We start from the raw sequence: 15,000 nt of genomic DNA on the forward strand, positions 1-15,000 counted from the left end.
CTTTGTTCTACGCAGTTTCACTACCTATGCCTTACGACGCCTAACCAATCATGAGACGCTAACAGACCAGCAAGATTACTAACATGACTTACTTTACTGTTGTTTAGTATTGACCTTAGCTATCTATTAGCAGAAAGCACCACTCTAGGATATGTGACCGTAACAACTAGTCGCTCAGAGATCCGTGCCATTCGAATTAGGTCGTGATTCGGCATGTCAATAGCACAGTTGGGCCCTGCACGCTGAGACAGCCCTATGAACCTTACGCCCTTGTAGCTACGCCCTTTACCTGTGCCACGTTGCGCCACAATGCCGAGAGGAGGGGCTGCCATATTGTCCTTTGACATTAACTGATTTACATACTAAAGAAAGCCTAGCCACCATTCACTCGTGGAGCTTAATCCAGCAGCGATGACCGCTTGGCACCATTAAAAAGTACAACGAAGGTTCCATATCCTTATCGCACATACCATCATAATCAGATAACGTAGCTTTTGGAAAAGCCAGAAAGAATCTTGCAGTAATCAGGCGCAGCTCGATTCTAGCCAAATGTCGCCCTAAGCATGCTGTACAGCGTTAGTAAAGGAATTTAAGACAGCATACAAAAAATAGAATGGTTAGTAGAGGCTTGCTATGCTAGGATGGAATTTTAAAGAACGAGGATGAAAGGGAGTATAGGAGCCTTACTTCTGGCGCCTCCCCCAAATGGCATAGAGCAATCTTTCATGAGCTGTGTGGTATTCTCCCATCGCTCTGGATTAAATCGATATGGGTCAGGGAACGCGTCTGGGTTGCGATGCAGACTATATGCCTGCGTCGCAACAACCGACCTGCCAGGGACAAAATATCCTGCTAGCTCTGCACCTTCAGGGGGTACTAGTCTCGGAAGCCCACCCGGAAGAGCTGAGTATAGTCGTAAGCTCTCATTTACAATGCAGTTGAGATAAGTCAACTCCTTCAGATGATCGTAGGTATAGTCTTCTGGAAGAGAGCTCAGCTCCTTCATGAGCCTAGCCTTTATCCTTGGATTCTTGCAAACAGCCCAAACAAGATAAATCATAGAGTTGGCAGTAGTATCACTGCCGCCAACAATGAATGCCTAAGAGAGTCAGCAGCGGTATTGCTCCTGCGGAAGATACATACCAGTGCGTTGTCTCGCATCTCTTTTCTTGATAACATCTCCTTTTCGTTGGCATCATAGATCTTAGAAAAGACAGTCGGCTTGGGGTCAGAGCCCAATTCCTCTACTCGCTTAGCATGACGGTCTAAGGCTTTCTGGGCATAATCAAAGACTCGAAACTGAATTGCTGTAGCGTCTTTGAACACCGGGATCGGTAAGTATCGAGCCAACCTGGAAATGATCGGAAAGGTGATTCGAAGACTGCTGACATAACCTAGGCTAACAAAGTCGGTCACTGACTGAGTTCTCTGTTGAGGGCATAACTGATTAGATAAAGGTTCATAAAGTGCGTGCGTGCTATGGGACGAACCTTGCCATTTTCTAAGTTACCAAATGATTCGCTAAACGCGATGTCGCCAATAACATCAAACGAAAGGAACATAAACCACTTGGCGACATCAGCAGCACCGCATGCTGTATTTTCGTCACACATACGGTCGATAGCAAGCCGCACCTTATTATCAATACGGGGATAGAATGTTTTCAAGCCAGTTTCTGACATGGGATGTGATAAGAGACGCTTGAATCTCCGGTGAATGTCAGGGCGGATCTCATTGAAGACGTTCGAGGCATCCGTGACGAGAAGTGTATAGAAGGGCGTCTTTAAGTACCCCGCTTTAGCAGAATGGATACGCTGGCATGCTGCTGGATCAGAGACATCAACCTCTGATGGACTGTATCGCACTATAGATCCGTATCTTGCGTGTAAGCTGTGAATCCAGTCAGGATGATGACCGGTCATAAATTTGTATGTCGATGGAATTGCGGTAAATCTGGTGTACCACGGCCCTGGTATGTTCGATAAAGGGTTTGAAAGACCGGTGTAGATAAACTGAGTAGCTTCCTGTTAGTCTGAGTTCTATGGAAAGAACATTGGAGAATCGCGTCTACTAACCGCAGCTAGTGCAACGCATATAAGGGCACCTCCAAGGTGGAAAGCATTCTCTCCAATAGTATCCATGTTGATAATGATTTCTCACTTAAACTGGTGGTCATAGTTATTCAGGTTATGGAGCATGATGTGCAAATCGGTTCCGCTATATACCTTAGAATTGGGAGTCACGGCGCAACAGGGTGCGTAAGCCGCCAAACGCGATACAGCGAGTATATTTGTCAATTTTCCGCACTTCCCCACCAACAAAAATGGACTCCCCACTGTGGGATACACGCCTTTGTTTTTTCCAGTGGGGTGTTGAAAGATTACGCCGCATTAAGACGTTGTATTTTTTATCACGGTTCGGAAAAGATTCCTGAAGGGTCTATCCAATAAAAATAAAAAGATACCGGAGCATACCCTGTGTGGCCGTGCTTAAGCGTCAAACGTTTCATTACTTCATTATCCAACCAACTGAAGACTAATGGGGTAATCAGTAGAGCAAAGTTCAAGAACAGCGTCTCAACGATATACATATGCCATTTTCTCAATGTTTCGACCCAATCAGTTGGGGTGCTGGCCGACGTAACTATGTAGTGCAGAACAGGGGATAATGATACAGGTGCATCATTACCAAAGATTTGGCTTTGTGGTGCAGTTGGTTACCCTGACCTGCTCGTAGCATGTAGGCAGCTATTATAGCTTTGTAATAAAGGAAAATCTAAAAGTAACTTAGTTATAGTATAAAGTTAACTACTAAAGAGCTATAGAAGGTATTTAGTTTACTATCCTTGTAACAGAAGCTGACAGTGACGGTCACGACGTGCCTGTCTCGGCAACAACTTGAGAACCCTGACTCACCCGTTTCAGCTGTGCCACTATTACCTCCAAACTTACAGGAATCATTTTTCTTCTCTCGCTTCGGTAGAAATGCGCGGCTGCCCTCCGTACTGACTGCATACAATAGGCTACTATCAGTAAGCTGAGGCCGGTCTGAAACGTGGCTTAAGGAAACCCCGGTTGCTTGGTTGTCTGGGAATCACATCTTGCGTTATCTCGGCAAAGTGGTTTGCGGTCTGGTTGGCTGGCGGCGTTTAGTCTGGGCTCAGGTACGCATTGCGGAGGGTACGAACGGATGAATCTACGGGCTTGTAGGCACGTCAGAGGGGTTGGAGTTGGGAAAAGACTGGGCGGTTTCAGAAACGGTACACGCGGCCGTGGCGCGGGAGGTTTGGCGCCATGACGGCTACCTTGGGTTGTTACTGAGGCCGGATCCCAGTCGCGACCTTTAAAACGCTCGTTCGGCATGCCGATGGTGCTTCGATGTCAGAAATGCCACAGCTACTTCAATGCCAATGCGGCCCTAGAGGTGGCGGTCCGGATGACTGAAAAAGGGGCTGCAATGTCGGTCATCGCATGGGAATGGAGTCTAGGTAGAAATGAACACACGAGCAAAGCAAAGGACCGAGACAAACGGACCAGTGCCACATCAGGCATGTCAACAGATGGCAGTATGGCAGTGCATCCATACATCCCTTTTTGTTCTCCAAGTAGCTTAATCAAAGTTTTGTTTTACTAACGTTTACTGACGTTTACTGTTCCTAATCCTCATCTATTATTCCTTTGTGTACAATTGCTGAATTCCAACCCCTACCACACTTGGGGCCTTCGGCAACCTGGCCACCTTTTGCATCATGGTGGATCTCGAGTCGCGGGAAGCAAGGAGGCGTCGTTGGACAAGCTTCTAAGTTATTGCAAGCCAATTTGTGACAAGAGTCTTTCAAAGAGACGGCGTTGACCTATACAAGCTCACGCCCCTGACTGTCGAGCTGAGCAGTCCATGCCCGCCACGGCTACCATCCGCGCATCGTAAGGCTCTCTTCTCCTTCCCCCCCACCCCCTTTCTCTCTGCCCTCTTTTCCCGACACCATCACCTAGCTAAAACCTCCGTCTTCATGCTTAATCACCTAATCACCTCCGCCACGCACTTGCCCTCCTTCCTTGCCTCTACCGGCAACGCGAAGCCGTGTGATCACGCCGCCACTTCTTGATGAGTCCCTTTGACCCGGACCGTCTGGGTGTCAGAGGCGCTGGCATCAGAGTGAGGAAGTTAACGATAGGGTCACTTAACGATAGGTAGGGGTGGTGTTGTAACATCATTCAATTCTGGCCTGCCCAGAATCAGCCTAGAAAAGGGGTTTTATCCCTCGTCTGGCTGACTAACAGGATGACTAACGGGACCCACCGGCGCACCCCTGATAGGTCTCTGACACTGGGCCTCGTTACATGGTACCAGGCCATTTCGTTCAAGTAGGAGTCCTTCACCGCCTTCATGTAGAGCATGGCGGCAATGAAGGCGCCGTGAGCACGCATCTACGACACGAGCGCGCTGCTGGCGGGGCGGAGACAGGGTGGTGGAGATGAACCCGGATCCGAAGGGGGGAGATCTGGTGTTGCAATATCCGCCGGAGGTGGTCCGCATCGCGAACCCGGACGAGAAGGAAAGGATTACATGCATGGAGCATGGTTTCTTCGAGAGGCAGCTCATGTTAGATTGACGAGCACCAGGCAGGTGATACTCTGTAGCGCCTTCCCTGCCAGAGGCACCTTGGGCCCCCGATCTTCGTCGTCAAAGCCCACCAGCGCATTCATTTTGCCCGCCAGCGCATTTGCATACTCGTGCGGCAGACATGGCGCTGGCCGCATCGTGTCCATGAAGATGCCCATGATGAAATCGGGCATGATCAGCGGCAGCAAATACCGCAACATGAGTCTGAACCCCGGGTTGCGCCACGCGTACAGGCTGATGACAAGGAACGGCTCCTGTGAGGTGGCTTTGGAACACTTGGCACGGCGGCGCTGCGTCTCGGCGGAGAGGGCCTCAAAGCCGGCGCGCTTGAGTTGCGGGCAGGGCAACGGCGCCGACGCCGGCGACGCCTTGTACCGCCGGACCAGGAAGTTCGTAACACGGCGTTTTCTTCGAGACAGGGCATGGCGCCCTGGCCAGTGGCCGGATAGTTCTTGTGCACGGCGTCGCCGAGCAGCATGACGCGGCCAAAGTGCCACTTCTGCAGGACGTACTCCTGGCAGAGCCCTAGCATCTTGCGCGTCAACTTGGCGTACACGTCGGAAAAGGTGACGCCCTCGCGGAGCAGATCGTCCCAGTGCTTTCTGGCCACCTCCTCCGGCGCGTTGGCGTCGTACGGTTGGATGTCGTCGCCATCAAGTGTCTTAGGCAGCGGCATATGCAGCACAAGATAGGCGTAGCCCCCGCGCGACATCAGGTTGCAGGCAAAGTCCTGATTCATGGTCATGTTGGCGCTGCGGGGCACGGTGTCGATGGCCGAGATACCAAACAGGGTGCACCAACGGGCGCGCACCTCGGAGAGTCCGCCTGAGCCGAAGTAGCCCGGATATTGGACGTTGCCGAGGCGCCACATTTCGGAGCGAACGGTGGACCTGACGCCGTCACAGCCGACAAGTAGGGTGCCGGTGGAGGACTGACCCGGAGTCATGGCGGTGACGGTCACCGAGGTCGAGGATTCGTCGACGTGGGCGACGCCAGCGCCAGGACATTTTGGTCAGACACACGTACACCAATTCACCATGGCGACGACGTACCAGTAACGACTTTTGCGTCTGCCTGATGCCCTCGTACAACAGCTGCACCGCTTGTTGTCTGTCCTAGAACAGCACGGGGTAGCCGAGCGTCCGGTCGAAGAAGGGCGACACGCTCTGCACGCACACGTTCTGCGTCCCGTCGGGCCGCCAGTCGTACATGGGTTCGAAGACTGAAGCAATGTCCCGCAAGCGCTCAAACAGGTCCAGCTGGTCGAAGATGCGCGCGCCGCCGTGGAAAAAGGCCATGCCGGTGCCGACCTGGTGCGCAATTGTGGGGCCATCCCCGAGCACCAGAAAGTCGATGCCGGTCTGCTCGAGCATGAAGGCGAGAGACAGACCGTCTCCCCACTTACCTCAACAGAAAAGCAATGACAGGCACACAAATGGTAGTCCTCTTGCCTACCCAGTCGAGACCAAACTAAAATTAACGACTGAACAGGGTAGTTATGCGGCCAAGCAGGTGCCTAAAAACCGGCACTTCCACTTACCTGCTCTGACGTATGGATACGGAGCACAAGACTTTTCCCGCACCATCACCATTGTGTATGGTAAACTCTAGCTAACCTGAGTATATTAGTCAAAGTCCCTCTGTAGGTTGTAATCACTACGTAATACCGGTAGTCCTGGTTTTCTTGGCACCTGCCAGGCGATTTACTCATACGCACATGCATGCACACGCATGTACTCGGGTGCATGCATTGTACGTACTCCATTGCTACGATGTGTAGGACGTTCTCGGAAGGAGGGCTGGGGTGAAGCCTATTCTCTATGAAGGGGGGACGGGACCCACTTCTGACGCGTTTCTTTTATGGAGCCGGCAGTCCGACAGGTGGAAACATTGCCTGAACGGGTGGCATCGTGCACAAAGAAAATATGGCTTGACCGCCTCACACCCACTTCACGCCGGGTATGCGATACCGAAGCTAGATGTGCATTCTACGAAATATTTCAATCATGCGTGTACTGAGTAGGGTTGATCTTAGTCTTCAAGTTTGTAGCCGCTCATAAGCTTTCATCCTTGACTTTATCAACGTTTGGAATACCACCGCACAATGAAGTGAACACCAAGAAGATTTGCCAAAAAGGCAACCGTTGCTTAGATCGACATTCACTGGAACCATCTTTTGATTCAAGAAGCATTTTTACTAGCCGTCACTTTCCCCTCGACTTAAGTCTCACTATCATGTGTACGAGAGCAAATTGGAAACAAGAATCAATAATGCATACAGACTTTTAGCGAAATAAACGAACAATACCAAAACTTTTCAGTCCGTTAATGAACTCCGGATTAATCATGATTGATTGGACCTATGTTGTGCTCAGGTAGACAGTCGTCTGATGACACCAGTTTCAGACTGTCGAGTACCACACATGTGTGTACGCAGAAGGTAATTCTGAGAACGTGTAGCCAGAGAGCTAACAGGGTTACGCCAAGTCGTTTGCACCAACAGCTCTCGGCGGTCCCAACGACACACAGAACAGGCCACAGCTTTTTCAAGATTCCCGGCGCTTTTCTCGTTGCCTACACGTTATTTAGACTTCAAGGACTTCCGCAATCTGCATCCATGACAATTGGTTCTCTCATGCTTCGGAACAGAACTGTTATCCTAGTCACCATGGGTTCAGTCAAAGATTACCCGAGTCACAAGGAACGTTCGCGCAATGTAAGGCCTTTGAGACTCCGAGGGTCGTATCGGACTACTCTAGGCAACATGTATGAACATAGCCCGAGAACGGAAGGCGTTGGGCAGCTTTCATCAGAGAGTGCGACCGTCTAGAGTCGAATATCTAGAAAGCTTTACATCACGCAAATGTCAATAACCGGAGATCCGATTTCCATGCTCGCAAGAGAATCGGGCAAAGCGTATATAAAGAAGCATAGTATAATGGCCAGTAGAACTGTTCCGTTCATGCTCAAGGAATATCTTTGCTCTTAACGAACTGGCCATCACATCTCTATCCACATAGCGGACACAGCATATTTTTCAACTTCATAATTTGACTATGGCTACCACCCAAACCCCTTTGAATGCCGCTGGCGGCCACCACTGGCCCAGTTCCGCCGACAAGACTGCTGCCAATCGTGCCACGGAATTCGACAACAACATAGAACTCAAGTCGCCCAAGTTTCTGCCCCCCAATGTGACGGAAGCTGCATTTGCCAAGTTTGCCAAGAAGGTGATCTCAACTATTGGCGCGGCAAATTTCACAGTCATCTCACCTTCGTACGACTTTGACGGCTACGAGGATGGCGATTTTGGCCGCAACTGTCGAACGCACGACTACTACCAATCGTTCGACGACGAGGTCGAGCTGGTGGGCTCCTCAATCTGTCACCCGCGCCATGTGCAAGACATTCAAGCCATCTTGGCTCTTGCTACCGAGCACAAAATCCCCTTATGGCCCATTAGCACAGGCCGGAACCTTGCCTATGGAGGATCCGCACCTAGGGTACGCGCTTCTTATCCTTCTTTTTTAACTGTCCGTCTGTTTAGACTTCAAGGAAGAGTTCTGGGTGGGCATGAGGGAAGTTTCTTTTGATTCAAATCCTAATTCAATGGACTTACAGGTTCCCGGATCTCTCGTCATGGTGTTAAGCACCCACATGAATCGGATTTTGCATTTGGACACTGTTGCCTGTGTTTGCGTCGTGGAGCCCGGCGTCACGTTCATGCAGATGAGCGACTACCTCCGTGACCGCAACCTGCTGGACAAGATTCGAGTTGATTCTTCAGGCCTTGGCTGGGGGTCCATGATCGGCAATGCCCTGGATCGCGGTGGAGGTGCATCGCTCTACGGCGATCGATGGGGCAAGCACAGCGGCATGGAGGTTGTCATGCCTGGCGGCGAGGTCGTCAGGATGGGCATGGGCGCCGTTCAGGACCCCGAGGGGCGCAGGCAGGCTGCAGAAGGTGTTCACCCCGCCGACCAGAAGTTGAATGAGTGTTTCGCTTTGTTCCCCTACGGATGGGGCCCCATGAACGACGGCTTGTTCTCCCAGGGGACCAGCGGTATCGTAACCAAGATGGGCTTCTATGTGCGTGATTCCCCTTATACATGATCCTTCTTTCTAATTTTTTATTGCTTGAGCACTACTAATACCGCCATTTATCTATCAGTTAATGCCCACGCCCCAGGGCATGACACCCTTCTCTGTGACATTAGAGAAGGAATCTGACCTTGCTGCTCTGGTTGATGCTATCCAGCCGCTTGACTTAGTAACGAGAAATGATCTACCTTGGAAACACTTGGGCAATGTCTAACCAGATTCGTAGGCCGGTTCGTTGCAGAATACAGTCAGTCTGCGTAACCTTACTCTCGAGGCAGCTCACTACGGCGCGCGATCCAGTTACACGAACGCGTCTCACGCAGAGGTTATCCCAGAAGAGGACTTTGAGAAGATGGCTAGGAAGCTAAACACAGGGCGTTGGCGCTACATCGGCGCCGTATACGGCTCCGACCAGGTTCGCAAGGCGGTAATCGAGGACGTCAAGCGCGAATTGACCAAGATCCCCGGCAGCAAGTGGGCCACGCTCGATGAATATCCGGATGAGCAGAACCTGGTCCGTGTGCGTGCCACGTACCTCCAGGGCATCTCGTCCATGGGCGAGTTCGCTTGGATGAAGCAGTGGCTGCCTAACTGCTCTGTCATCATGGTCGCTGCCATCTCCCGGCTCGAGGGCAAGGCCGTCTGGGAGCAGTACGCCTTGGCCAAAGAACTCTTTGCCAAGGCAGGCATCGACTACATCAGTCACTATGTTGCCTACTTTCGAACTATGCGTAAGTAGCTCACTGTCTCTGAGACTATCTCTTAATAACCCAATCGTTCACAGACAATGTTTGTCTTATCCCCTATGACCGCAAGGATAAAGACATGCGTAGTCGTGCCAAGTGGTTGGCTCGCACCCTTATCAAGGAGTGGAAATATCGTGGCTGGAGCATGTTCAGGACGCACGTGGGACTCATGGACCAGGTTGCTGATGCCAACGACTTCAACAACGGCGCTCTGTGGAAGATGCATGAAAAAATTCACAACGCTCTCGATCCCAATGGCATCATGGCCCCTGGGCGAGGCGGAGTTTGGCCGAGCTCATACGATAAGGACGAGTGGATGATGGGTAAGGAGTATATTGGTTGATTGAGGATGGAGGAGATCCTTGTTTCCACGCTCGGTTTTACTGCATCTATACATCTCCTGTTATCTCTTGCCATGAGGGTCTAGTTGAATCTCACTCAGATTTCCTTCGAATAATAAAAGAGATAGCACCCCTAGTAACAAACGATCACGATCAGAGCTACAAGGTCTCTGCTTAGCGACCTGGTACGAAACTGTTTAGACTGTTTCCCGCCGACTGTGGTAATAATAAACCAACAGGTTCATTCGCATAGAGTTAGAGAATATTCTTCCCCAAAGTCCTTTTGTTAGGTTTAAGCCATCCTAATCATTGACAAAACTTCCCTTCCTGTCGTAACCAGACGGTCGTCTTCTCGTGCTTCAGAACAGAACTGTTACCTTAGTCACCATGGGTTTAGTCAAAGATTACTGTTACGACCCAAATCCGGTTGGTGACTAGTGCAGCCTGAAGCAAACCCCTGGAATGACCAACAGGGCAGCCAGACGTTCAAGTATGCAGGCCAGCGGCACGAACCGGGCTCGGAACGGAAGAACTAGGGAAGGTCACGTGATGGATCAGTACAGATCACAGGTAATCTAACATGATCCCTTAGCCAGGATTACTAACTAGTAACACTAATTCTACACTAAGGATTATAAAGGGATTATTTGAATAACAGCACCAGTACTTTCTAGTTTATTTATAGCCTTAATTAGGCTAAAAAGAACCTGGAAAAAGTAGTATTTACTCAGAATATGCTAGTGATACTCTTAGATAGTTATAAGGAAGTAAAGAGACTTAGTAAAAGTAAAAGTAAAAAGATAAGGTTAACGTACATGCATAGTGAGCGACGTATCATAGTAAGTAATGCACTTACTTTTTGTACCTTAAAGAGCACTTTTTTTTAACTATTTTTAAAAAATCGAAATCCTATTAAAAACTAATAAAGCTTTATAATTAGCTACTAATAAAAGTTATATATTACTAAAGAATATCCTTAAAATTACTACTATGCCTTAACCTTTAGACTTCTTATTATAGCCTTAGATAAGAAAAATATACAAGAATAAAAGTAATAGTATAATAATAATAAATCCTAATATATTTTTACTAGTATATAAGTCTTATTAATAGCTAAATGTAAAGTTTTACTAATTTTAAATAAGATTTCGATTTTTTAAAAATAGTTGAAAAAGTACTCTTTAAGGTACAATAAGTAAGTACGTCGCTCACTATGACACGTCGCTCACTATGCATGTATGTTACTTCAAAAGTACTTTAATACTTTTGTTACTTATTACCTTGATAATGTTATTATTCTGTTAAGAACCTAAAAAGGCATAAAGAACACACATATAAGGTACCATATAAGCTTTAAGAAGTAAGGTTACTAATAGAACCTAAAAAACTAAATTTTATACATAAAATTCAATCACTTTTAAGTTTTTATTACACTAAAAGAAATCTATGTATAAAAAAAAGATTTAAGTAGTTAAGGACTAGCTTATACAACCATCCTGCGAACTGAAAACAGTGTAGAACCACCTGAAAATTGAATTTATTACGCAAACTAATGTTTTCGTCCTGGCGGCGCCACCCCTTCTCAACTAAGGACTGCACGAGGTTCGAAGCTCATGATACACGGCACCCTTCTCTTGTTGTGTTCAAAACTGATACAATACGACACCATGAAATTTGTGGCCGAGACTGGTCGGGGTCGGTGGTGAACTGGGATAGTTTCCCGTTCCATGGGGCCGGGGGCAGGGCGTTAGCTCTAGAATCGCCCTTCGGCTAGCCTGAACCTCCATGTTTCGTTTGTAACTATGTCTATTGATGTTCAAAGCTGGCCGTTGATGTGACTTATCACCTTGATTAGTGGACTTACTCTTGGACGAACTAGTGACCTATCGGCTGGAGCCCCTATAAGCCTTTTCAAATTGGGCAACGGAAGCGCGCATCGATGCCTTCCTTTGGTTGGTCTGTGTTGGGTTCATCAAACGCGCCTGTATTGAATCATTGTTTCTCGCCCAGAGCTCAAGTCTGACTTAATGACAAGACTGAGCGCCGGCTCTGGTTCTAAAAACGGGAATTAGGCTGTGTGGCTCAGCAGCCTAGGCGTGTTCAAGGCGTCAGAAACTCACGTTATGATTCTCGTTTTTGCCGTTGTTGACTCCATTGCGGGCCTTTTCAGCCTCGCTTATTACACTAAGTGTTTGAACGATAGTTGCTAGCTAGATTTGGCATTTTATATCTACTTCCTATCGATTGCCTCACACTTATATATATTTCTCCCCAAGAACCTCAGACCCATCGAAATCTGATTGTTCTCTGTCTGGATATATTGCTGAACTTTAGCGCATCTATAAAACAATCCAGTCCGAAGCTGCGCGGATGCATTTTCAAGACAAGGAGAGCTGCTTCAGCGCACCGATGTTGGTGATTATGTCTCCTGGCGCGCAAAAGTATGGCACAACCGTAATTGGGTTAGCGTTATGTTCAACGACCTGCCCGAAAGCTGCGCGCAACTGCGCGGGACTTGACCACTAAATGGTGCGTGGCAAGTCGCGCGCCGTTGCGCGCGCATGGCAGTGTGGAACATCGCCAGTCGAGACTTGCAAAATATGTCGTCATGCCCAATCAGCGTCGAGCTGACACAGGAAGGGTCTGGAATAGTGTCCAGGCAGCTGCGAGGCAATTTTGAGCGACCGCATTACAATTGAAAGCTGCAGATGACGCAGATAATGCCAGGCTCTCGATGACATATTGGTTCTCCCTGACATGAGTTTCATTATTTGACAGAGATCCGGACAAGAGCTTCAATAACCCATCGAATCGTAAGAATGGAACGAAGGCGGCTTTCTGTTGAGATTGATATTCTACTTTCACAACTGTCCGTGTTTCCTGGAATTATCTGGATGGAGACCTTGCAGCGGATGAGGAGGGGAGCAGGCTCGCTCCGGGCGACGCACACGAGAATTGGGGAAGCCCAAGGCGTTGCAAACCCCTGGGAGAAGAATACACTGTCAAGTGTATTTGGAAATAAGGCGACTGAGCTAGTACACCGGGAGGGATCGTAGTTCGCCAACAGGAACTGGCAATGAACGAGTACCGAACGAACGTTTGCACTTTGATCAAGGCGTGCCAGAGAAACGCGTGAACAGCTGTGTCGTACTCCCTCCTAGGTGGCAAGAATTTCATCGTGTTTTTCTTCTCACAAAACTTTATGATCGCGGCCTTTCTATGCCCTTGCTTTATTTGTGCTTCGCTCACATCCGGCACATCACTGCCTTATGGCTGTTGGTACCGACTGGCAAGGTCGCGCAATGGTTCCGAAACTATCGGAGCAAGCAAACATCCAACCGGGCCGTAGGGAGGCAGGAATCGGCCGTCTCCAACCCTCAAGCCCTCTCCCGAGGAATCCGTGCAATCCCGCAAATTACTTCCGAACTCTACATGCCCCTCGCCGCTCCTTGTTCCTTCAGAAACGATACGTCGCTCAGCCTCATCTTTTGCAATGTAGCACCGACTTTCGTAATGGGGCTTCCAGCTATCCGCCCCCCCAAGAGGGTTCGCTAGGGCTCCTTTTGCGGCGGTCTGCGGCGCATTTTCGAAACGCCCAGGTCTTAGCGAGCTACAGCCCTCTCAACGTGCTCAACGTGACCGATTAGTGGCACAATCCGCAAACATTGTTGGAACCGATTTGTTGCATGATTCGGCTTGCGACACGCCAAAGCCCAAGTCTTTCCGTCGCTTTTCTGCCGTGGATGAATTGTATCATCTGCTGATCTTGGACTGCGAGCTCCGCAATGACATCGGCTGGGAAGAGCGCTTTGCTATTTCTCGTCGCGTGTGGACATTGCCCATTCGCGAAACACTTTCGCCGTTTGCTCCCCTAGAAAACGACGAAAGTCCCGAGAGGTCAAGAGCAAACACTGGACCTTGGGTTTTCGCCATCGCAATTCTCAGTTTAGAGGTACCGGACGGCGTCTTCAAACGTCTAAAGAGTACATTGACGGCTGTTTCTCTCCGCAAGCTCGTTGCAGAGGGTCACACAGCAAAACCCGACTTGAATTGTTTGTGGGGGCCAGCTCTCAGCATTCGCACCCGTACGACCGACGCCCAAACTAGACCACCGCGTAAGAGAAGCTATGCTTCTAAGCAGCAAGCCAACAACAAACGCAGGCGAAAACCTGATAGGCTAGTTGACTCGGACTCAGAGGCAGACCTCGAAATCGCTGCCATCAAGCAGTCCAATACCGATGATGACGAAAACCCCCGATACGCATGCCCGTTTGCGAAATATAATCCAGACAGGTACCGAGACTGCGTTCCAGGAGGTCACAAGGAGCCCCGCCACGTGAAGAAACACCTGGAGCGGAAACATTCTCGTCCTCACTACTGTCCGACTTGCTGGGAGTTCTTTCCCGGCCCGGATGGAGAACTGTTGTGGAATAACCACGTCAATTCCCGCGGTTGTACAGAAGCAACTCCAGCACAATGGAAGAAGGATACGATCGATGCCGACCAAGCAACCAGGCTCAAAAACATGCCACGCGAGGATGGCCGAAATGGAACATGGTACGCGATAAGTCAAGTCACCCACTTCTGGGCACCCCACCCATGTGGGCACCCCAAAAATCCCTCAACACCATGACCAGCCTCCCACTTCAAACTATCACAACATTTTCATCCCTTATCCAAATCACTTCATCTTTTGCAGATACCTTCTTCTATACCCTATGGGTCAATATACCGAGTATGAGGTTAGCAAGGCTCTTGGGGATATCGCCAACGGCGTCCCTGTCCAGGCAGCATCTAGGAAATGGGGCGTCCCTCGGTCAACACTTCAGAATCGCCTCAAGGGTATCCAACCTAGAGATATCGCATTTGCTGACCTCCAGCGGCTCTCTGTTAGTCAGGAGGCTAAGCTAGCTAATTGGGTACGGATACAGGCTGGGCTTGCGCCAACGCATCAACAAGTCAAGGTTTTTGCCTAGCGTATCCTCTATGCTATAGGCGATACCTAGCCTCTAGGGAAGAGATGGATAGACGCTTTTGTACGAAGAAACCCATCTATCAAGGTCTAGAGAAGTTGATGTATTGATTCTAGACGTATTAATAGGGTATCTACTGAGATTATTAGGGACTAGTTTAAATATCTTGTGATCCTATTGATATTAGCTATTTAGCTAGCTAATAGATATAATATG

The 15,000-nt window shown here is 49.2% G+C and overlaps 4 protein-coding genes across 4 annotated transcripts; 1 reads left to right on the top strand and 3 right to left on the bottom strand.

Moving 5' to 3' along the window:
* Nucleotides 1–649: 649 nt before the first annotated feature.
* Nucleotides 650–2,141, bottom strand: ColSpa_12337 (cytochrome P450 monooxygenase azaI; the record flags this gene model as incomplete). Its single annotated transcript, XM_049278549.1, has 4 exons — nucleotides 650–1,099; nucleotides 1,144–1,299; nucleotides 1,491–2,024; nucleotides 2,076–2,141. 4 exons carry the CDS (start codon nucleotides 2,139–2,141, stop codon nucleotides 650–652), a joined length of 1,206 nt encoding a protein of 401 aa, XP_049134506.1.
* Nucleotides 2,142–4,598: 2,457 nt separating this feature from the next.
* On the bottom strand, nucleotides 4,599–5,569 carry ColSpa_12338 (FAD-dependent monooxygenase asqG; the record flags this gene model as incomplete). Its single annotated transcript, XM_049278550.1, has 2 exons — nucleotides 4,599–4,991; nucleotides 5,024–5,569. The coding sequence occupies 2 exons, from the start codon at nucleotides 5,567–5,569 to the stop codon at nucleotides 4,599–4,601; spliced, it is 939 nt and encodes a 312-aa protein (XP_049134507.1).
* A 169-nt stretch (nucleotides 5,570–5,738) lies between these two features.
* On the bottom strand, nucleotides 5,739–5,996 carry ColSpa_12339 (FAD-dependent monooxygenase ltmM; the record flags this gene model as incomplete). Its single annotated transcript, XM_049278551.1, has 1 exon — nucleotides 5,739–5,996. One exon carries the CDS (start codon nucleotides 5,994–5,996, stop codon nucleotides 5,739–5,741), a length of 258 nt encoding a protein of 85 aa, XP_049134508.1.
* Nucleotides 5,997–7,679: 1,683 nt separating this feature from the next.
* On the top strand, nucleotides 7,680–9,813 carry ColSpa_12340 (vegetative incompatibility protein HET-E-1; the record flags this gene model as incomplete). The annotated part of the gene is given in 5 exon segments (XM_049278552.1): nucleotides 7,680–8,126; nucleotides 8,245–8,712; nucleotides 8,795–8,932; nucleotides 8,951–9,455; nucleotides 9,509–9,813. The coding sequence occupies 5 exon segments, from the start codon at nucleotides 7,680–7,682 to the stop codon at nucleotides 9,811–9,813; spliced, it is 1,863 nt and encodes a 620-aa protein (XP_049134509.1).
* Between the last annotated feature and the right edge of the window lie 5,187 nt (nucleotides 9,814–15,000).

The sequence above is a fragment of the Colletotrichum spaethianum genome (assembly GCF_022836535.1).
Source record: "Colletotrichum spaethianum MAFF 239500 DNA, contig62, whole genome shotgun sequence".
Taxonomy (NCBI): domain Eukaryota; kingdom Fungi; phylum Ascomycota; class Sordariomycetes; order Glomerellales; family Glomerellaceae; genus Colletotrichum; species Colletotrichum spaethianum.